The 23,591-nt window shown below is 44.3% G+C and overlaps 1 protein-coding gene across 3 annotated transcripts in view; it reads right to left on the bottom strand.

The window, feature by feature from the left end:
* The window catches only part of FBN1 (fibrillin 1), a 196,600-nt gene that overhangs the window by 126,585 nt on the left and 46,424 nt on the right, over positions 1-23,591 (bottom strand). For all 3 annotated transcript variants that reach the window (XM_081964556.1, XM_081964555.1, XM_081964557.1), the window contains exon 7: positions 1,095-1,292. In XM_081964556.1, coding sequence (XP_081820682.1) covers positions 1,095-1,292 — 198 coding nt within the window. The remainder of the gene's footprint in view (positions 1-1,094; positions 1,293-23,591) is intronic.

The raw sequence follows: 23,591 nt of genomic DNA, 5'->3' as shown, positions 1-23,591 counted from the left end.
TGCCCCTGTTAACTTTCTCCTATTTCCTGCCAGACGTTCAGACAATAAAAGAATTTATACAGCTGGATGTGTTCGAAATAAAAGCCAAAAAGCAGGGTAAGGACTTTCAACGGCAACACAGACTTCAGGCATCTTGGCATATCTTGCGATTCAAAAAAATCACAACAGGTGGCTGGGGAGAGGAGGAGCAGAATAACGAAACAACCAGCACCTCTACTGGACAATTTGACTGATGACTTGGTGGAAGGGGGAACTTTTACTTTTTAATCTGGTGAAAACCGCAGGAACTTTCAGAGTCGGCTTCCACCAGTTGTGCCAATAGGATGTATCCAATAAATCGTTCCTTGAAGGATCTACCTGCCTCGGAGGTTTCCTTTTTGGGGGGTTATTATTTGGAAGATTGACATGGTGACCATGCAAAGCTATAACGGACCTGAAAAAGAGACGTAACACCCATTTCCGCACTTATCACTGTACTGTAGCAGCTTTCCCCATGGTCACATGATCAATATTTGGGCGTTTGGCAACTGGCATGTAGCTAAGACAGTTGCATGTAAAGTCACCACTTGTAATCTTCCCAACCTGCTTCTGGTGGCCAAAGTCAATGGGGAAGCCAGATTCGCTCAGAGGTGGGTTGCTGCCAGTCCAGCCCGGTACGGCTGTACGGTAGTGGCCCGGAGCAGCTTAGAGCGTACCGGTACAGTGGCTCTTTTGGCCTGCCCGCCTCCCCGCACTCTATACCTGTTTTTATGGCAAACAGCAAATTGCGTACGTGGGCACAGCGTGCGTTGCCTGGGCGAGCCCCAACAATCAGCTAGTTGTCGCAGTGGTGGTGGATTGTGCAGCACAAATCAGGCGCGTGCACAAACAGAACGTGCGAGTGCATGATCAGCATACCGGTAGTGACAGTAAGAGCAGCCCACCACTGGATTCGCTGAATGATGACAACTAAAGCGGTTCACGTAACAGCTGATGCAAAAAGGATGTAAAATGGGGCAAGGCTCACTTAACAACCATCTTGCTTAACAACAGAAATGTCGGGCTCCATTGTGGTGGAGGATGAGCCGCGTAAGAAAGATTGTGAGGCACCTTACCTTGGCAAGCTCCTGTGCGGATGTTAGGGATGAATCCCCTTCGGCAAGGGCTGGGCTGGGCAGGGCACATTTCACAGGGGTGACCCCAAGCTCTGCCCACCGTGGCGCAGCAGAGAGTTTTGGTGCACACGATCCCGCTGAGCTGCCCCTGGCACATCTGGTTGGTCACCAAGGTGAAGCACGGGCCTGTCCTGTAATCTGAATTACAACAAGGAAACCATGTCAGTCGGGCACTTGGAATGAATTAGGAAGGGGGTGGGGGATTTGAATATTCATTAGTCAGCCTTTAGTCTGGCGCATCCCTTTTTTTTAAGATCTGGTCCCACTAATCCCAGATGGAGACACTGGAGCTAGCAAGTAGCCAAAGCCGGTGAATAAATCAAGTCCCTTAAACTGGGCAAAGGCAAATCACAGTTCAGAAATAGGTCATATTGCAAATGAGGAAATGACCACTGGAAACTCTTCTCTTGGCAGACTTTGTGTTTCCTTTCTTTTCATTTTTTGCACCGAGACTGCTGACCTCAGGAAAGGTATAGAACAGGAGCCCCCAACCCCCACTCTGTGGACTGGTAGCAGTCTCCAGACCAGAGGTGGTATTCAGCAGGTTCTGACCAGTTGTGGAGAACTGGTAGAAGAAATTTTGAGTAGTTCAGAAAACTGGCAAATGCCACCTCTGTCTGGCCCTGCCCCCAGTCTCTGCCTGCCGAGTCCCAGCTGATTGGGAGGGAATGGGGATTTTGCAGTATTCTTCCCCTGGAGTGGGGAGGGAATGGGGATTTTGCAGTATTCTTCCCCTGGAGTGGGGAGGGAATGGGGATTTTGCAGTAGCCTTCCCCTGGAGTGGGGAGGGAATGGGGATTTTGCAGTATCCTTCCCCTGCCATGCTCATCAAGCCATGCCACGCCCACAGAACTGGTAGCAAAAAAACCTGAATCCCACCACTGCTCTGGACCATTGGGAACTGGGCCACACATGCAGTGGGCGAGGGTGCAAAAGCTCCATTTGTGCAAGTGGTGGGTGCACACACCAAACCATCATTCCCCTGCCCACCGCTGCCTATCTTCAGAGGTGAAAAAGTTGGGGACCACTGCGATAGAGGAACCATTAAAGAGGGGTTCAGACAGGAGATTAGGCAGTCCCGAGATGGAAGGACGCGTGAGAAAGAGAATCAAAACAACCCTGCCTTGGTTTTGTTTAGTATAAGATGAGATGGGGAGAAGCTTAGACTTTCGAGATTCTGTTATTATATCCTGCAGCAATAAAACAGCATTCTTGGATTTCCTGCAGTCTCTCTTTGTTGAACTGGCCTACTTCGAAAGGCTTATGGATCCAGAACAATCAAGGAGAGAGTCAGCCTGGGGCTACGTGGCAGATGTGGCCAAACCATGACATTCAACACTTCTGAATTCCGTCAGTTACCATAACTTGGTCGCAGCACCGTTTTTTCATTGGGTCAATTTGTCATAAGAATGAAATCTCTCATTTTTTGGCATAGGCAGCCCATTTGGGAAACTTTGAGTAAGCTCCAGAAATCCGGGCTGTTCAGAAGGGTTGGTACAGTAGTATTAATGATCAACAGATGTGCCTTTTGGTAGCAATGCGTAGGTTATTTCTTTGCCAGACGCACTATGTCAAGACTGCAAGAGTGAGGCAGCCTGGTCATTCCATTTGTTGCTATCAGTTTTAAATCATTCAACTTGTTCACCCTGAGTTCCATCGAAGCGGATCTTAGCTCAGTTAATAATGCTAACGGTAATCATAGGAGTAGAATGACTGTGGCAAAAGAAAGCAAGGATAGTGCCAATAGTAATTGGCACCTTGGGTGCAATGCCAAAACAACCTGAGCATCATCAGTTGGGAGCATCGTTCAACACCATCGGCATTGAGAAGGTCACCATCAGTCAACGGCAAAACATGGAACGGCTTACATCCTACAACAATACTGCTAACATCATCAAACAACCGCGTCTACCTCTCCCCACCATCAAACAACCACGTCTACCTAGTCCAAATCCTACGGAAGGACTTGATAACAATGCCAAATCTAGTCGAAACATCTCTCTGACTGTGTGCCAGTCCATAATAATTCTCCGTGTGATAAGTTGGGGAGAGAAAGTATCATTGGCCCAAAGGCATCCAATGGGCTCACAAGCCCTACGGTCAAGTAAATTCTTAACTTATCTCTCCCCCCGTCCAACCTCTTAACCTTTACACCATCCTGATACCCAATATTCTGTGAACCAACCACCAATGTCTGAAAATAATAGTTTACAGCTCCAAGTTACAATTAAAGGCAGCCAGGCTTGGCCAGTAATTTATGACGTAATGTATGAACCCTACCCCCAAGTCATTTTCTACTTGAGGTTCAGTTCATTGGGGACCTTCCCATTATTAACCAGATTTTGGCCCTTTCCAAACCATAGTAAGAATAAGAAGACAATCTGTGTGTGTGTGTGTGTGTGTGTCTGTCTGTCTGTCTGTCTGTCTGTCTGTCTCTCTGTGTGTGTGTGTGTCTCTCTCTCTCTGTCTCTTCTCTCTCTGTCTCTCTTCTTTCTCTCTGTCTCTCTTCTCTCTGTCCTCTCTGTCTCTGTCTCTGTCTCTGTCTCTCTCTCTCTCTCTCTCTCTCTCTCTGTCTGTGTGTGTGTGTGTCTCTCTCTCTGTCTCTCTCTCCTCTGTCTCTCTCTCTCCTCTGTGTGTCTCTCTCTGTGTCTCTCTGTCTCTCTGTGTGTGTGTGTCTGTCTCTCTCTCTCCTCTCTGTCTCTATCTCTTCTCTCTCTGTCTCTCTTCTTTCTCTCTGTCTCTCTTCTTTCTCTCTGTCTCTCTTCTCTCTGTCCTCTCTCTCTGTCTCTATCTCTGTCTCTCTGTCTCTGTTTCTGTCTCTGTCTCTGTCTCTGTCTGTCTGTCTGTCTGTCTCTCTCTCTCTCTCTCTCTTTAAGTAGGCCTCAAGGGCAGCAGCTTACATGAAAATAGATGAAGAGCAACTTTTAAGATCAGACAGAAATAAAATAGTGACCATTTAATTGCAGGCAAGCTTTGTCCATCGCGCAAGGGGATGGTGCGTGGGGCCCATCTACTTTGAGTCGTTTACGGTTGGGCAAACTACATATCTGAGAGGCGAATTAAACGGTGGTCATTAATAAGATATTATGTTTTGTTCCATTATCCCACTGAAACAACCCAACAATGGCAGCGCCAAGTTCTGTCTCTGGCACATGTACCACAACTCAATTTTTCTCCCATTAAATAAAAGCCTTTGTCACTGGCCCTTTCAGCAAAACCGTGTGTGGCACAGAGAAAATGTGAGTTCTCCCCTTCTAATGAAGGTCATTATGAACTGAACGTTCTTCCCTCAATTCTTGGTACTTTTCCAGACATTTATACAGGATAAATCTCAGTTCTCAAACATGTTTGCTTGTGGGCCGTACCGGCTACCTAGGTTTTTGTCCTGTGCAGCGTTAGATGTAATATCAAAGAAATGGTGGAATAGGATCATTAAAGAAAGGATGCAAAAGGAGAGACAGAATGAAATGTGAATGGCAAAAATTAAAATAACTTTTAATTAGCCGATAACCTGGCATTGCCCGAGTTTTTTTTTATAAGGGGGAAATGTCCGGACCAAATGTAATTTCTAGTGTTGGATTTCCCTCCTTACCAGAGAGAGACCCCTTGTGGAGTACTATGAAACCATTACCATGATAACTTCACTGCACTGTACAGTAGAAGCCATTTTAAGGCACAACAGGCTGTATCTCAACAGAACATAGACCCCAAGGATTTTTAGGGGTGTCATACTGCTGCAGTATTTGTATATTCAAATAGAATTATTAAAATTGTCCGCAGCAAGTTGTCCTACAGTGAGTTGGCTATGGTGAGTTGGCCTCAGCGAGATGGCTGTGGCAGGTTATGCCATTCCACCATGGACTATAGCATGCCAGCTCCCACCCCTCACCCCTGTCCTCCATATCTCCTAGCGTTTGGGCAAATTCATGTTCATTGCATGAATGACACTATCTGCCATCTCATCCTCTGCCGTCCCCTTCTCCTTTTGCCTTCAATCTTTCCCCACATCAGGGTATTTTCCCAGGAGTTTAATCTTCTCATTAAGTGGCCAACACATTTGGTTTTCAGCTTCAGCACGTGTCCTTCCCCAAAAAAGCCAGGGTTGATTTCCTTAAGAAAAGTGTCTCTGAGTGGTTTACAAATAATCATAACCTCCATGCAAAATAGATGTCTCATGTTAAGCCTGAGAGATGCTTTCTGTTCACTCCCGCCCTACTAAATATGTTTACATTTGCACCCCTGGTGCGCAAAACTCTAGTTTCCAGCCTTAAAGGATGAATAAGGCCTTGTGCAGATACCGCGATGTCATTAGGCCAATCAAAGTGCTGGCTCTGTAGATCTTTTCAAAAGGGTGTCAGTTTGCTTACCATACTTATCAATGCTTCCTTTTGTTCTGTCCTGTTTAGCTTATTTTAATCACTCTAACGTGTGGTTTTTTTAAACACTGCAAAATCACTTGCCCATTGTTGTCGATGGTTGTATCGCACAGATAAATATTTTAGGAGCCTCAAAATCTTCCCTAGGGTGCCAGCTTGTCACGCACATCTGCTCCTTTAACGTTGTCTTTCCATTTGCTAAGCACCATTCAAAGATAAAGGTAAAGGTTCCCCTCGCACATATGTGCTAGTCGTTCCCGACTCTAGGGGGCGGTGTTCATCTCCGTTTCAAAGCCGAAGAGCCAGCGCTGTCCGAAGACGTTCTCCGTGGTCATGTGGCAAGCATGATTAAACGCCAAAGGAGTACGGAGCGCAGTTACCTTCCCACCAAAGTGGTACCTATTTTTCTACTTTCATTTTTTACGTGCTTTTGAATTGCTAGGTTGGCAGAAGCTGGGACAAGTCACGGGAGCTCACTCCGTTATGCGGCGCTAGGGATTCAAACTGCCGATCTTTTTGATCGACAAGCTCCGCGTCTTGACCACTGAGCCACTGAACGCTGTTAAAACAATGCATTAAAAAGTTTCTCCGCTCAGAAAGCCTTTAGTATTGTTTCCCGAAGTTTCCTTTAGAGGGTTAATTAATGGATTGATTATCTATTGGGCCACCTCTAGCTGGGAGTTCTTCCCAGGCATTTGCAACCTGGATACTTACACACAAAAAGAACCCATCGTCCTGACAAACCATTTGGAACTAATTATCCTCACTCGGGCTGTACAACCAGTGACCCAGTAAGCTGAACGCAACCTCGAAGGCATTTGTGTGCAGTGGCCTGCCAGATCCTTAACAACTCTTTACTAAGGGTTTTTTTTTTTTTTGCAGCCCTTAACAGACAGCAAAACAAGAGGCTTATTGAGAATCCAGTGAGTTGCTGTATCGGAGCTTGTGATCTGCAATTTGTGCAGGAATACTACAAGCTCTAAACAGCCTCCCCTTTCACCCCTAGTAATCAGTCATAACCCAAGTTATAATAGGTGGCTCAGGCTCAATATTAACCATAGTTTTTGGGGTGTTCGTGCTAAGTCAGCTGTTGTACCCCCTCTTTTCACATGTTTGACGGCGGTCTGTAAGAGAAGTTTACGATTTTTTGAAAAGAATTTCTCCCGGGATAATTTTGTTGCTTTATTTATGAATGTATCGGATTATGAATCTAGGGGATAGGGTGGCTCGGTGGCTGAGACGCTGAGCTTGTTGATCAGAAAGGTCGGCAGTTCGGCAGTTCGAACCCCTAGCGCTGCGTAATGGAGTGAGCTCCCGTGACTTGTCCCAGCTTCTGCCAACCTAGCAGTTCAAAAGCATGTAAAAATTCAAGTAGAAAAATAGGAACCACCTTTGATGGGAAGGTAACAGCGTTCCGTGCGTCTTCAGCATTTAGCCATGACCACGGAGACGTCTTCGGACAGCGCTGGCTCTTCGGCTTTGAAACGGAGATGAGCACCACTCCCTAGAGTCGGGAATGATTAGCACATATGTGCAAGGGGAACCTTTGCCTTATGATTATGAATATATGATGTGCATGAGCGACAGAGAGAGAGAGAGAGAGAAAGAGAATAAGCGTGTACATATGCACATGCAGTAAGTATCTATACATTATTTGTATTTTATACTGCCATGCCAAGTTTATGCTATCCAGTTTAATCATTTCAATGTCCTCCTTTTGTACATATGTGGTCTGAGCTAGTCTTTTAGCATATTCTGACTTAATATACTGCATTCTGTTATACTGTCTTCTAGCCACGTTTTTTTGGGGTCTGCATATTCTTTTCATAACTATCCTGACCAGTGGTGGGATTCAACCCACTTAATAACCGGTTTGCCGAAAATGTCAGTGTGTGCGTATGTGCAGTTTCCGCCACACCGCAAGGGTCGACCGAGCAGGCTTTCGGGACCTGCTCCGCTCCATCTCTGCTCTCCGGGGCAGCGACTGTTTCTCTCTGCTGCTCCTCTTGCTGGGAGAGAGAGTTTCTCCGAACTGCCCAAAATCATAATAACCGGTTTGCCGAAACTTGTCCAAACTGGCTGAATCCCCCCCTCTGATCCTGACACTGTCAATTTATCTTTGAATCTTTGAATATCAATTATTTTGTTCATGACCATGATGAAGCAATTTATTACTGTAGCAGGCCTGACTAAGATTGCCAATATTCAATCTTGTAGCGGAGTTGCTCGCATTCAGCATTCGCAAAGGTTGAAAAATATGCCGCTCTTTTTCCCACTACGAATTCAAGAATGACAAAAGAATGACAAAAGATGCAGAGAGAGAGAGAGAGGGAGGGAGGGAGGGAGGGAGGGAGAGAGAGAGAGAGAGGGAGGGAGGGAGGGAGGGAGGGAGGGAGGGAGAGAGAGAGAGAGAGAGAGAGAGAGAGAGAGTGTCTGCGTCTCTTATCAAATCTATCTTGTTTTTGCAGTGGAGCCACTTTTGATGCTTGCAGCTGGAACGTTCTAATAAAAATAATGTTCAAGAATGGTTTCTGAAATGATTTAGGGTGAGAGCTCAAATCCGACATTTAAAACTAAATCTATAATAAAAAGGAAAGCTTTCCGTTCTGTCCTCTCCAATTATAAGCATCAGCAATCCAGATGACTTGAACAGTTTTCCCCCCCCTCTTTTCAGGGGTGGGGCTTCAAAAATTTCAGCAACGGGTTCTCTGCCTGGTTGCTGAGTGGGCGTGGCCATGGTGGGTGTGGCCTAGTCAGCCTCCTGCACCGCGGCAGGGGAAGGGCCATTTTTGCCTTCCCCAGGATCCGGAGGCTTTCCTTGAGCCTCTGGGAGGGCAAAAACTTTCCCCCTCCCTGAGCTTCTGTGTGGGCCCTGCCCTTACCGTATTTTGGGGAGTATAAGACGCAGCATTTTCCCCCTAAAATGAGGGTGAAAATCTGTGTTTACACTGAATACACTGAATACAGAACTTTTGGCCTCCTGAAACCCCGTCCCCACGCATTTTCACAAAAATGGACACGCAGAGCATTTGGGAGGCCTGCAAAGTGCTCCTGGAAGCTGTTTTTATTCATTTCCCCCCCCCAACCCCCAGGAGCACTCTATAAACCTCCCTAAGTCTATGCATGCCCTGTTTTTTGCAAAAAAATATGCCCGTTTTTGCAAAAAATAGCTCGTTTATTGCTCGTTTTCAGGGGAGCTCAGCCCCCAGAAGCACTTTGCAAGCCTCTCAAACTCTCTGCATGCCCCGCTTTTCACAAAAAATGGGGTGTGCAAAGGGTTTGGGAGGCCTGCAGAGTGCAAAAACTTTTTTAAATTTACCTCTTCAAAATCTTGGTGCGTCTTATACTCCAGTGCATCTTATAGTCTGAAAAATACAGTACCTCGCATCTAAAATGAACCGCGTGGAGACTCCTGGGAGAGGAGGGGAGTGTCAAGTGGGGTGGGAGGGACAGGGAGGGGTGGCATTTGTGGGTTCTCCAAACTGGCCATAACATTAGCTGCGGGTCCTCTCGAGCCCAGGCGAATCTGTAGCAGCCCACCACTCCCTCTTTTCCATCACAAAAAAATAATACTGAACAGAAGAAAAGACACTAATACTTTCCCAAATGCCATACAGTATCTATTACATTTCAGAATCTAATCGATGTCCTGAGGTCTTCATTAAGGAGGGGGAAAAACCCTCACACTGCAAAGTTATACTTGCCTTGACTCCTCCTTGCTGAATGTAGCTTTTAAAATGTAAAATCAGCACACATAGGATTCTGATCACTAATAAACATTCTTTTACGTAGAGTACAAAATCTTTCTGTTTGTACTTGGACAGATGAACAGAAATATAACCACCCAGAAAGGAATAACATGTATTTTGGAAGTGAAATCACACACTATGGATGTCTCTTAAAGTCACACACAGAACTTTGCACTCTTGAACCGAACGACCGAATGAATTGTTTCCTGCAAAAGCCGACCCCACATTTGTTCCTCTTTTATTTCCTATGGAAGGGGCCAATCACCTCCAAGGTGTGCCTTTACTCCTAAGTCGGCCCTGCTTTCTTAGTTGTTCTTGTCTCCTGGCAGCTCTGCGCATGCGCACACTGGGAACAGGCTCCAGCTGTTCCTCTGCCTCACTGCTGTCTAACTCCCTCTCTGCCTCTGACGCAGAGCCCTTGTCTGAGCTTTCCTCAACCCCCAGGACTGGCCCAGGTTCCTCCCCAACCTCCTCACTATCTGACTCTGCTGCCAGTTCCGCTGGCCACCAGTGGGCCACAACACACTGTAGTTTGTGGAGTAACTTCCCAATGCTTGGATTCACATAACCCGCTGAATCAAAGAAACGATGGTATATCAGCTTAGCACAGCTAAGAGAACAGCAGCTAAGGTAGCCACTCCGAAGCCCAATTCGTTCGGCCATTTTGCCCCGAAAGGCAATTCTAAGAGAAGTCATAAGTCCCTGGAATGATAAAACAGCCATCTGTTCCTAAAGGAATATAGATCTTTAATAACACAAAAAGAGCATTTTTGATTCCACAACAGTTGGCCAAGCTATTTAATTTGCTCTCAATGGAAACCAACTATGCAGATCTTAGAGACCGTCATCGTATCCCCGCAAACAACCACCCTAGGCATAATTATAAGAGGGTGTGCCAAGCTTTCAAGGGGAAGCATTAATGCTGGATGCTAGTAGTACTTGAACTCAGTCATAAAATTGATTTGTCACAGAGATTAAGACGCTTTAGAATCTCAATTTGTGCAATCAGCCTTTGGCTATGCCGCAGTAGTTGTCGTTACTGTTTTGTGTATGGTGATGACTGACAATGCACAGCAACAAACAAAAAAAAAAACCTGGCAGAAAAGAACGGAGACGCAAGGTAGTTCCTGGAACACAGTCGGAAAAGTAATGTCGTACATAAGGATTAAGGCAGACACACCAAAGCTACTGAGGATGTAATTCTTCCTTTGCTTTGTTTAACGCTCTTGCTTGAAGAAAAGTGGGCTCAACTCAGCTCCAAACCCTGAAGCTAAACCAGAAACCAAGTTAACCATAGGATGGTGTGGTACTTAGGTGGTATGCAGCAGGTTCTGACCAGTTCTGGAGAACCGGTAGCGGAAATTTTGAGTAGTTTGGAGAACTGGTAAATGCCACCTCTGACTGCCCCCCCCCCCCACCTATTCTCTGCCTCCCAAGTCCCAGATGATCGGGAGGGAATGGAGATTTTGCAGTATCCTTCCCCTGCCATGCCCACTGAGCCACACCCACAGAAGCAGTGCAGAGAAGAGCAACAAAGATGATTAGGGGACTGGAGGCTAAAACATATAAAGAACGGTTGCAGGAACTGGGTATGTCTAGTTTAATGAAAAGAAGGACTAGGGGTGACATGATAGCAGTCTTCCAATATCTCAGGGGCTGCCCCAAAGAAGAGGGAGTAAAGCTATTCTCCAAAGCACTTGAAGGCAGGACAAGAAGCAATGGGTGGAAACTGATCAAGAAGAGAAGCAACTTAGAGCTAATGAGAAATTTCCTGACAGCTATAACAATTAATCAGTGGAACAGCTTGCCTCCAGAAGTTGTGAATGCTCCAACACTGGAAGTTTTTAAGAAGATGTTGAATAACCATTTGTCTGAAGTGGGGTAGGGTTTCCTGCCTAAGCAGGGAGTTGGACTAGAAGACCTCCAAGGTCCCTTCCAACTCTGTTATTCTGAGACATTTCAAGAGAGGGATGGGACTTCTTCACACCATGTGGTGGATTAGGTTTGAAGGAGCAAATGAAGTCAAATTTGTCAGTCACAAATCTTCCCATATCCTGCCAAGAGACTGAAGTGACTCTACTGGTCAAGCCAACAGATGTTTTAGCCGGTGCCAAAATCCAGAAACCTTGTTCTAACTCAAAACAAGGCACGTGTTGACGCATTAAAAAAGAAGAACAATTTTTCATCCGTTGCCATGGCAATTATTTCAGTGTACCAGGATAAATATGTGCAACATCTGGAGCTAATGGTGCAATGAAGCCGCTCATAAACTGATCCACTTAATATGAACACAGAACATCAGCATTTAAGTCTTGGGCGGAACTTTGGAGACATTAAAACAGCCTTGGGACCAGCTCTTAAAAATTCCCAGCCTTCAAAGCCAAGTGAAGTAACAGGTTCAAGAAAGTTTTACTAATATATTTGCATATTTATGTAACTCATTTCAGTCCATTCTGTCTTTTCCGTGTGCTTATAAAGTGCAAAATGTTATGTGAGCACACGTTGCAATTGAAAAAGGAGATGCAATTTCAAAACTTCAAAGGCCACCAGATTATTCAAACAAGATTTCATTCAGAAGTGCACAGTCTCTAACTGCAAAAATAAATATTAAATGTTGGCGGTGTAGCTACGGAATTGCATGTGTTTCTTTGCATCTTCTTTTTCCCCAAAATTCACCCTCCTGGTATTTACAGATAGTCCTCGGCTTATAATAGTTCATTTAGTGATGGCTCAAAGTTACAATATCACTGAAAAGGGTAAATTAGGACCATTTTCACACTTATGACATGATTTACATGGGATGCTTGACAACTGATTCATATTTATGATGGTTGCAATGTCCTGGGGTCACGTGATCTCATTTTGTGACCTTCTGACAAGCAAAGCCGATGGGGAAGCCAGAATCACTTAACAAATGTATTATCATTTTAATAGCTGCAGTGATTCACTTAACAGGTATGGCAAGGAAAGTTGTAAAATGGGGCAAAACTCACTGAGCAAATTTCTCGCTCAGCAACATACATTTTGGGCTCATTTGCGGTCGTACATTTTCCACCTGTAATGGAAAAACTGAGGAAGTAGAAAAATATATCGGCTAAGAGGGCTAGAACGATAAAGGAAGATAAAACCGCAATTGCCATAAGAAAACTTTCTGAAAACTTTCTCTCCTAAGGTTTTTTCCTCACCAGTTGGAGTTTATAAAGAATTTAGAATAAGAGGACTGGAAGGGACCTTGGAGGTCTTCTAGTCCAACCCACTGCTTAGGCAGGAAACTCTACATTACTTCAGACAAATGGTTATCCAACATCTTCTTAAAAACTTCCAGTGTTGGGGCTTTCACAACTTCTGGAGGCAAGTTGTTCCACTGATTAATTATTCCGTCAGGAAATTTCTCCTTAGTTCTAGGTTGCTTCTCTCCTTGATTAGTTTCCACTCATTGCTTCTTGTTCTGCCCTCAGATGCTTTGGAGAATAGCTTGACTTCCTCTTCTTTGTGGCAGCCCCTGAGATATTGGAAGACTGCTATCATGTCTCCCCTAATCCTTCTTTTCATTAAACTAGACATACCCAGTTCCTGCAACTGTTCTTCATAGGTTTTATTTACAAAGGTATTAGCATGTATCTTCTCTCCTATTAACCTACCCCACCCCTATATCATTCCCCATTTCGAATATCAGCCAAGTAGCCAGTTGTTAATTTCTAATCACAAACCACTGAGAATTATTCTTGAGAATTTTTTGTCTGTGCGCGCTGTGCAAGGCACATTCCTTAGGGCAACTCATGCAAAATCAATTAGATAGCCTAATTAGTTTTCCAATTCATTAGAGTGTCCCGTGCCCATCTGCAGAGAAAGGTGCACTTTTATGAAGGCAGCCTTTGCAACACCAAAAGGAAGGCAGACAACGAGAAAGAAATTAAGTTTGGCTTGCCTTTTTGAGCCCAGTTCTCACAGCCCAAAATGTACCGCTAAGTCACAAAAATGCAACTGAATTCAGTTTGCCGCTCAAAGGATTTCATAAACGATGTCCGTCAAACATAGTCCAGAATTTGACACCCGGAGACAAATTTCTGCACTTTTCTGGACAACGTTTTTCAAAAGTGATTTGCCATTGTCTTCTTCTTAGGGTAGAGACAGTATGACTGGCCCAAGGTCACCCAAAAGCAGAACTAGAACCCATGGTCTCCCAGTTGCTAACCTGTTACCTTAACTACTACTCTCATAAGTGGCTCTCAAATAACCATTTTAAAAAGTAATGCAAACAAACAAAAAAAGGAAAGCTACAATTGCAATTAATATTTTTATCACTGGTGGGCCAAAAAAAATGCTTCACGTATTACTGTTGTTTCTCTCCTGTTTTTCAGTAAAGCCATCCTGTTTAAACAAGTGATTCGAACAAGTACAATGTATATTTTTTAAGAAGCCTACAACAAACCAGCAAATTTCTAATTTCTCCTTCAGGAGAAAAATGCAGGTTTTCTCTTTCGTTAGATGCCACTGGATCCTAAGTACAGGTAGTCCTCAACTTATGACCACAATTAAGCCCAACATTTCTGCTGCTAAGCGAGACAGTTTGTAAGTGAGTTTTGCCCCATTTTAACGGCCTTTCTTGCCACCGTTGTTAAGTGAATCTCTGCAGTTGTTAAATTAGTAACACAGTGGCTTCCCCATCGACTTGGCTTGCCAGAAAGTCACAAAATGGGATCACATGACTCCTGGACACTGAAAAAAATGGTCCTAAGTCACTTTTTTTCAGCACTCTTGTAACATTTAACAGTCACTAAATGAACTGTGGTAAGGCAAGGACCACCTGTAGTATCAAATTATCAAAGTTGAGGTGTGCCATGAACTTTGTCATTTCTCCCTAGATAAGAGCTGATGTACGTAGCATCCGTTTTAAAGCGTATTGCGGGCAGAAGGCGAAGCATTTAAAAGGCGTGCAAAGGTGAATTTGTTGTGAATTTACTCAGGAATAAAGCTTTAATGGAGACCAAAGTCACAACAAATGGACAGACCTTGGATATTCGGGAAAAGACAAAAACCTTTTGCAATCTGCTCTCGTCAATTTCTCTATGCTTACACTTGGGGTTACTACAGGTAGTCCTCAACTTCCATTTGGTGACCATTTGAAGTTACAACAGCATTGAAGAAAGCAACTTATGACCATTCTTCACACTTATGACCATTGGAGCATCCCCATGGTCATGAATTCAGACATTGGCTAACTGACTCATATTTATGATGGTTGCAGCATCCCGGGGTCATGTGATCAACTCTTGCGACAAACGAAGTCCATGGAGAAGCCAGATTCACTTAACAACCGGGTTACTAACTTCACGAACTGCAGTGATTCGCTTAACAACGGCGGCAAGGAAGGTCAAAAAGCAAAACTCCCTTAGCAAATGTTTAGGGACAGAAACTTTGCGCTCAGCTGCGGTCGTAAGTCAAAGACTACCTGTACGGGAGGGGGGGAGAAGATTTCGACTTGAAATTTCTGAACAGCTGTTTCAAGGCATCTCAATGAAAAGTTCTTTTAAATTCACAGCATTGTGAATTTAGCTCATTTATCTAACAGGGTGTTTGCTTAATTAAGAGGTATAATGGAGCAGCTGAGCATGTTGAAAATATTTGGGAGTTGGGAGAGGAGGAGGAGAAGGGGAAAAGACAGGGATGTGAACTCCGGGACACCCCATAAAACATCAATTTCTTCACAAAAAGAATAGTTTATTCATACACTCTGTACGTTGGGTCAATTCTTACTCAATTTCTTTGGAGGCCAACCAAAGGGACTCCACCCACTTTTAAAGTCTACTGTAATCAACAGAAGAATGAATGGTTCAAAAGCGAACATCTGGCTAAACTCCAAACCACATCACCAAGACTTAAAAGCATTAAAAGGCTACATATAAATAGTTTGTTACAGGGATAATATAGATCATAAACCCTGATCTTTTATGTGTAAGCCCTGGTTTCCCCAGCACGGCTTAATTCATGTTGAGATGAGTGAAGGCATTTTTTTCATTAACATTTTGCAACAGGTTAAATCACCGATTAATTTTGAATGATGCCTTCATAAGTAAAAGGCAAAGGTTCCCCTCGCACCTCGTGCTAGCTAGTCCTTCCTGACTCTAGGGGGCGATGCTCATCTCCTTTTCAAGCCAAAGAGCCAGCGGTGTCCGAAGACGTCTCTGGGGTCATGTGGCCGGCATGACTCAACGCCGAAGGACAAGTACAAGTAGTCCTCATTTAGTGACTACAATTGAGACTGGTAACTCGGTCATTAAGGGAAGCACTAATTAAGTGAAACCACAAGTGGGCTTATGATCTTACTTCAGCTTTCCTTTTTTATGTAAAACAGAATCTGCTGTCTTAATGAGCAGTGTGGTGGCCTAGGGGTGAAGATGTTTGCCTCCCACTCGGAAGGTTGAGAGTTCAATCCTAGGTAACAGCAGATGTTTTTTTTTCTTAGGGTGCAAAGAAAAAATATCTGCTGTGAACTCCCCCTTGGTGTCAGGAAGAGCATCCAGGCAGTAAATGCTCAGCTCCATCCAGTCGCCCCGACTTTACCCTGAATTAAAGGGTTACGGGGTAGTAAAAAAGGGTTTTTTTGAAAAAAAAATCTGCTGTCTTACAATATCGTTGCAATAGCAAAGAGAGATGGAAGGTATAAAGGCAAGATGAGGTCACGCTATAACATTGTAAATGGGAGGGGAGGGAGTCTCCCAAATCCTCGCCAGCAAGGAGTATATGGATGTTCAGCCAGTACAGTAAGAAAATGAATGCAAACTACTGAGGCTCAATCAACAAATACCCAGACAGTGTAAACATCTGGGAATCTGTTCTTGTTCTCTCAGATCATCAGGGGAACAAAACTAACGTTCCACCCAGCTTAGCTGTTTTAAAGCTTTGGCAAGACCGAGGTTTTTTCCCCTCTTCTACGCCAAGAGGCCAATCCGAATCTAAACTATGGCTAGTAAAGATAATACGGAAACGCTCTCTAGTCCTCTGCATTGATGAATTCAGATTGCAGGAAGGCAGGGTTTGTTTCAGGATGAACCGGTTGGGGTGATCTGCAGGTGTTTCCCCTCGCACATATGTGCTAGTCGTTCCCGACTCTAGGGGACAGTGCTCATCTCCGTTTCAAAGCCGAAGAGCTAGCACTATCCAAAGACGTCTCTGTGGTCATGTGGCTGGCATGACTCAACACCGAAGGCGCACGGAACGCTGTTCCCTTCCCACCAAAGTGACCCCTATTTTTCTACTTGCATTTTTTACGTGCTTTCGAACTGGTAGGTTGGCAGAAGCTGGGACAAATAACGGGAGCTCACTCCGTTATGCGGCGCTAGGGATTAGAACCGCTGAACTGCCGACTTTTCTGATCGACAAGCTCGGCATCTTAGCCACTGAACCACAGTGTCCCTACAGGAGGTGTAGCCTAATTCAATTTTGTCACTGATGTACAGAGAGAATCCAAGGAGGGGGAAAAATACAGAATGAACCATTGGAGCTCCGAAATTCCTCAGATCTTATGGACAGTCAGCAATTTCCAAAACCAGTTGCCTGGCTTATTTCAGTCCTAATCCTGGAAAGAAGAAGGAATCTCTAGTCCTTCATCACTATCTTTAAACTTTTTAAAAAAATGCTTATCCACTTCAAATGCTGTTCTGAGCCAAGTATTTAACAGATTATGCAGATTCAAACACGAGTTTGCAAGAAAATGAGCACAACTGGGATCTGAAGTTAACTGAATTAAATTCTAGCTCTCTGTGTGTGTGTGTGTGTGTGTGTGTGTGTGTGTGTGTGTGTATGCTGGGCGTGGTGTTGTATTTGGGTCTTTTCCCGTATAAGATTGAGATTGTCTTGGCAACGTTTCGACGAGGTCTCACTCACCATCTTCAGGCTGGTGTTTTCGGCTTCATGCTTGTGTGAGCAAAGCATGAAGCCGAAGGCACACAGCCTGAAGATGGCGAGTGGGACCTCGTTGAAACATGACCAAGATACTCTCAATCTTACAAAAGGAAAAGACCTGAATATGCCAAGACCTGCATACCTGTACCCATGAAAATGTAGATCTTGGCAAGATGTAGATCTTGGCAAGTGTGCATTTCATGCATTTTAGATAAGCATTTAAATTGCTTTCAGGGTGCATGGCCAACCTTTGGCCACCTAATGAGAAGGAAGGACTCCCTGGAGAAGAGCCTGATGCTGGGAAAGATTGAGGGCAAAAGAAGAAGGGGACGAGAGAGAAGGAGGTGGCTGGATGGAGTCACTGAAGCAGTAGGCGTGAGCTTAGATGGACTCCAGAGGATGGTAGAGGATAGGAAGGCCTGGAGAAATGTTGTCCATTGAGTCGCAATGGGTCGGACGCGACTTTGCAGCTAACAACAACAACAAGGGTGCATGGGAGGTAGTCTATTGTAGGGATTAGAAACTGGGAGACTAAGAGTTCTAGTACCACTTTAGACACAAAGCCAGATGCTGACCGTTTTCTCTCAGCCCTAGGATGGAGGCAATGGCAAACCACTCCTGCCCAGGAAACTGAAGAGATTTGGCAGTGCTGAAGATAAAGCCTGAATTGCAACATCTGGAAACCAATTCTGTCCTTTAAGGACTCGACTGTAATGCTGTGATTCATGTACAAAATTCCAGAATTTCAGGTCAGGAGGTTGCAACCACATTTCATTACTGGGCGTCACCAGGGTTAGGAATGGAGACACACCAGGCCGCCATGTTCTCACCTGCGTTCCCCCCCGCTGAGGCTTCCACGCAGGGCTCTGATGCAAGGCGGGTTGGAAGCATTAGATTATTTTCATATGACTAAAAGCTCTCGAGGAGACGAGGTTTACAATGTCACAAATCATTACGACGTAATGTTGGAAAGTCTTGGGAACTGAAAAAGTCAAAACGATGCTCATAATCTCCTTTTTCTGACACACGGTTTGGAAGTGAATAAAAATTCCCCCTCGTCCTCATCCTGGATATTCACCAATTTCCATGACTGCCATTCAGAGATTAATCCTAAAGTCACCTGTCTCTGAGTCAGGAAAGCAGGTAGTCCGCGACCTATGACTATAATTGAGTCCATTATTTCAGTCGTTCAGTGAGACAGTTTTTAATAAATAGGAGTCAGTGGCCAAGCACCTGAGTTTTGATCCCACGACCATGAGAATGTGTGACAGTCGTACACGTAAAAAAAACAGTCATAAGTCACTGTTTTTCAGTGCCGTTGCAACTTTGAATCAGTGGTGGATGGCCAAGAACGACTTGTATATGAAGTTGTCTTAAAGTTCATCAGAGGAAGATGATGATTTCTTTTTTGCTCCCATGATTTTGTTTCTTGTCAGCTATACTTTGAATTTATATTTCTTGCCAGCCATAGTTTTTAAACCATGGATTAGGAAAGTCCAAATGGTTTGATATGAACGTAATACTAAGCCGGAGAGGCTGATCTTACATGCCAGCATTTTTTTCCCTCAAACCATATTATAGTTTAGAACAGGGGTGTCAAACTCGGTTTCATTGAGAGCCGCTTCAAGGTTGTGTTTGACCTTGGCGGAGGGGCGTGGCCAGGATGGGCGTGGCCAGCTCATTTTGGGGGAGCCTGTGGCAGCCAAGTGCTAAGGCAGGACTTCCCACAGACCCTCTCTCTCTCTCATCATAATTTCCTTCCTCCCTTCTTCCTTTTCCTTCACTCTTCCTTCTCCTTTCTTCTTCCTTCCCCTCTTTCCTTATTTTTCCTTCCTTGCTCTCTCCCCATCATCCCTTCTTTTTCTTTCCCTTTCCTCTTTCTCCTTCCCCGTCCCTTCTTGCATGCTCAAATGCAAAAGGGGAAACATTTCTCCTTTTTGTTTTGTTTTTAGTTTGCTTTGGTAGCTCTTTGCCAGCAAAAACGAAGCTCAGGAAGGCTACGGATGCACCCCCGCCCATCCCCCGAGCTCCGTTTACCCTGGCAGAGGGCTTGAGGAAATCGTCATGGCCGAAAACAGAGCCTGGTACGGGCCATGCACCAAGGCTCCGTTGCTGCTGGCATTACTGCCGGTTCAGTGTTTGTGCAATTTATAAGCAACTGTGCACGCATGGGCGTGGACAGTTGCTTATAAATATGTCTGTGCATGCGCAGAGCATTAAAAAATAGGGGGGGACATGCCCCGCCGACCGGAGAACCGTTTTGGAGGCATGGCAGGCCTGGGTCACTGCCAGTTCCGGCAACCCAGGCATACCACTACCGGTTCAGCACACCCACCTCTGCTGTGCACCATTTTTCCCGAGTTCCATTTTTGCTGACAGGGGCACTGCGGGCCAGTCCTTTGCTGTTTCCAGGGCAGCCCCGTGGGCCAGCTCTAAGCACCTCATGGGCCACATCTGGACCACGGGCCTTGAGTTTGACACCCCTGGCTGAGAAGAATGTTTCTCAATCTTGGCAATTTTAAGTTTAGCTGGACTTCAGCTCAACTCTAATATTAGTTAAAAATCAGCTTGGCACGAAATACAAATCCAGGCATAACTAAGCATACATGTGTGTGTCTTCATATACCTTATTTAGGCCTCTCTCTCTCTCTCTGCATTATAATCCAGTGACAAATTTAACAAGCATCACAAAAAGAAATTGAAAGGAGGCTAAACACATATCCCTAGGATTAAGTAGAAGCAGAAGTATGTTTGCTATAAAGGTTAGGGTGTTTTTTTTTTCTTCAAATGCTCATTTCTTCCACTCTGGAGAAATCTTGACCGGCATGAAGAATAACATTGCAATTATATAAAATCATCATCCGGCATTTTCAAGGCAGAGCGAGACTGTTATTTGCCCAAGTTGCAAAGAGGCACAAGTCTCAAACACACCAGCATTTTCACTGCCCCGTGCAAATGACTGAATCCCACGTTCACCAACGTGAACTTGGTCCTTCCTGTTTAGACCAAAACACTAATGAGCTTGGAGAACTAAGAGAAAATTCACACGTGGAGAAGCATTTGGGTCACTAAAGCAGGAGATGTTTGCTTCAAATGAAGAATCCGCTGAAATTTAAAAGAACTTTCAAGCTGTGGTTGAAGGGATGCACGTTTTACTCTGATGACTCTGTATTTTTGTCTAGAAATGTCTTCTTTATATCTATACCGAGAGGAAGGTCAACATTTTGAAAATACAATGTATAAAACCATTAGCTGATAATCCGGCATTGCCCAGGTATTTATTTATAGAAATTTTGGACCAAACGTAATTCCTAATGTTGGATTTTCCCCCTTACCAGAGGGAGTGCCCCCATGTGGAGTACTGTAAAGCCATTACTATGGCAACTCCACTGCACTGAACAGTAGAAGCCATTTTATGGCACTACAGTAGAAGCCATTTTAAGGCACAACAGGCTGCATCTTAACAGAAAACAAGCAAAGTTAATGGGGGAAGCAACAACTGCACCATTCGCTGAATAATTGCAGTGATTCGCTGATTCGCTTAACGACTTTGGCCAAAAGGGTCACAAAATGGGGTGCAATTCACTGAACAATTGTGTTTCTCAGCCACAGATATTTTAGGCTCCTTTGTGGTCATAATTTGAGGACTATCTGTATACCAAAGAAAGGAAAAAGGATGTACCACTATATAATCACTTTTTATTTTCACTGATTTCAACAAAAAGGGAAATTTTAAATAAAAGGCTGGGAAAAACGAAAAACATATGGAGACTTTTTGCTATGCCAAGCCAAAAGATAGATCATTCACATCATAATATTAATATCACGTCAATATTAATATTGCACTATTAGTCAAAAAGTTCTTGAAAAAACAGTTATTTAAAAAAAAGGGGATTTAAACACAAGGTTAAGATTGTGAAAATAATTAGTATTTTTATCTACATGCTATTGCTTGCTTTCCATTCAGGCTCAATTATCATGGAAAGGAAACATCAAATAACGTAAACGTTTCCACAAACAGATAGATCAAGTTATATGAAAAATAAACTCTAATATTGTATGTAAGACAGCAGGAGCATTTCAGCTCCCTTGGCCCTACTTTGACACTTGGTCAAAGTGCTTTGGATAGTAATAAAAAAAAAGTTTATGAAGGATGAAAATGTGAGTACGTTTACTTAGTGTGCGATTCCGATACAGAGGAATGCATTCGCTAAAAAAGCAGTCAACAGGTTTCCTAAGCAGCTGGCAGAAACCTGCGTTTTCTAAAAATGTTTTGCATTTGTTATGATCAGAATTTGGGTGGAGGGAGTGTCAAAATAGAACTTCCTACAAGCTGAACAGGAAGACACTGTGAAGGAAAACCAGACACTGTTTGTACATGAAGTATGCGCACCAAGAAAGCAGATGCCACACTCTTTTAATATTTGAAGTGACTCGATTCCAAGGTGGATCCTTTCCAGAGAAAAAAAAGGAAACGGCCTGGAAATGCCGCTAGGCCTCAACTTTCTACAGAAGGAAATGTGTGTGTGTGTGTGTGTGTATGTGTGTGTATTTATGCATATATTGTGTCACAACCTCTGGTATGCCCAGATATGGGAGGGAACACACTGCTTCCCCTTTCTGTCTTTCGGCTCACTCCAGGAGACCATCCAGACAGAAAACCATATTTTTAATGTTGCCTTTGTTATATTTGTGTTGTATTTATTTATCAGCACAAATATCAAACTTCTTCCAAACTGCTGAGATTACAGGGGTGGGCTGCTGGGGGCTGGCAGGGGTTCGGGAGAACCTCTAGCTAAGATTCTGTGCAGTTGGGAGAAGCCCAAATCCCAGCTTCCTGAGCTTCGTTTTTGCTGGCAGAGGGCTACCAAAGCCAACTAAAAACAAAACAAAAAGGAGAAGTGTTTCCCCTTTTGCATTTGGAGCCCACCCCTCCCCTCCCCTCTCAGGAGTCCCCACACGGCCCGTTTTAGATGCAAATAAATGTAGGGCGTGTGCAGAGTCTTGGGGAGGGTGAAAAAATGGGCCTACCGGAAGTTTGGGAAGGCCAGAAAAGGGGGCCGTTTTTGGCCTCCAGAGAGCCTCCAGAGCCTGCGGGTGCCATTTTTGCCCTCCCAGAAGCTGGAGGAAAACCACTGGAGTCCGGGGAGGGCAAAAACACCATCACAACCCCCGCTGTGATGCAGGAGGCCACACCCACATAGCCACGCCCACCCAGCAACTGGGCAGAGAACCCCTTGCTAAAATTTTTGAAGCCCACCCCTAGCCGAGAAAACACACACAGGAATAGATAAGACATATATAAGAAGCATCTACAAGTAATGATTCCCAAGTAGAATAGAATAACAGAGTTGTAAGGGACTTTGGAGGTCTTCTAGTCCAACCCCTCTACTCAGGCAGGAGACCCTACACCATTTCAGACAAATGGTTCTCCAATCTCTTCTTAAAAACTTCTAGTGTTGGAGCATTTACAACTTCTGGAGGCAATTTGTTCCACTGATTAATTGTTCTAACTGTCAGGAAAGATAGGGTTTATCTTGCTTTGTACAGGTAGTTCTTGACTTGCAACCGTTCATTCAGTCACCGTTACAATGGCGCTGAAGCTGCGACTTACAACCAGGCCTCGCCCTTACAACAGAGGTAGCATCCCCGTGGTCACATGATCAAAATTTGGCACCCGGGATCTATATACAATGGCTGCAGCATTCTGGAATTACATGTTGCCCGTTTATGAACTTCCTAGCCAGCTTCAGGCAAGAAAAGTCAACTGGAAAAGCCAAATTTGCTTAAAGAGGCATGGTTGACTTAACAAGTGATTCACTCAACAACCATGGCCAAACAAAAAAGCTGGTAAAATCGGGTGCGAGTCACTTAACTGCCTTGCTCCACAACAGAAATGCTAGCGTCAGTTGTTGTCGTAAGTCGAAGACTACCTGCATGCTTCTGAAGTTCCATTTCTATTACTAACACCCGTAAATGCAGAGATATGCTTAGCGTTGTAATTTAGCAATATCTGGACAGCTGAATTTTGTTCCAAAGGCACCAATATAACTAGAAACTTGTTGCTTGATCAGTCCTGCGGTTTAAGGTCTAGACTTTGTCCGTACAAGTTAATTTCACAAAAGATTCTGTTTAGAGCCAAACATAAAGATATCTGCCTCTATTTCCACTGGGGAAGCGTTTGTTATAGTCCCACTTTGTGGCAGAAGATAACATAAATGGTTGTATTTTATCACCTTGTGCATTTACTACTTGGGTAGAAAAAATCAGTTTAGGCTACAAGAGGGTGAGATAGATAGATGGATGGATGGATGGATGGATGGATGGATGGATGGATGGGTGGACGAACAGACAGACAGACAGAAATAGATGATTAGAGATACACAGAGAGAGAAAGAGAAAGAGAG

Source organism: Natrix helvetica (genome assembly GCF_964273705.1).
Source record: "Natrix helvetica genome assembly, chromosome: 12".
In the NCBI taxonomy this organism is placed as follows: Eukaryota; Metazoa; Chordata; class Lepidosauria; order Squamata; family Natricidae; genus Natrix; species Natrix helvetica.
This window is presented reverse-complemented; position numbering and strand designations above follow the sequence as displayed.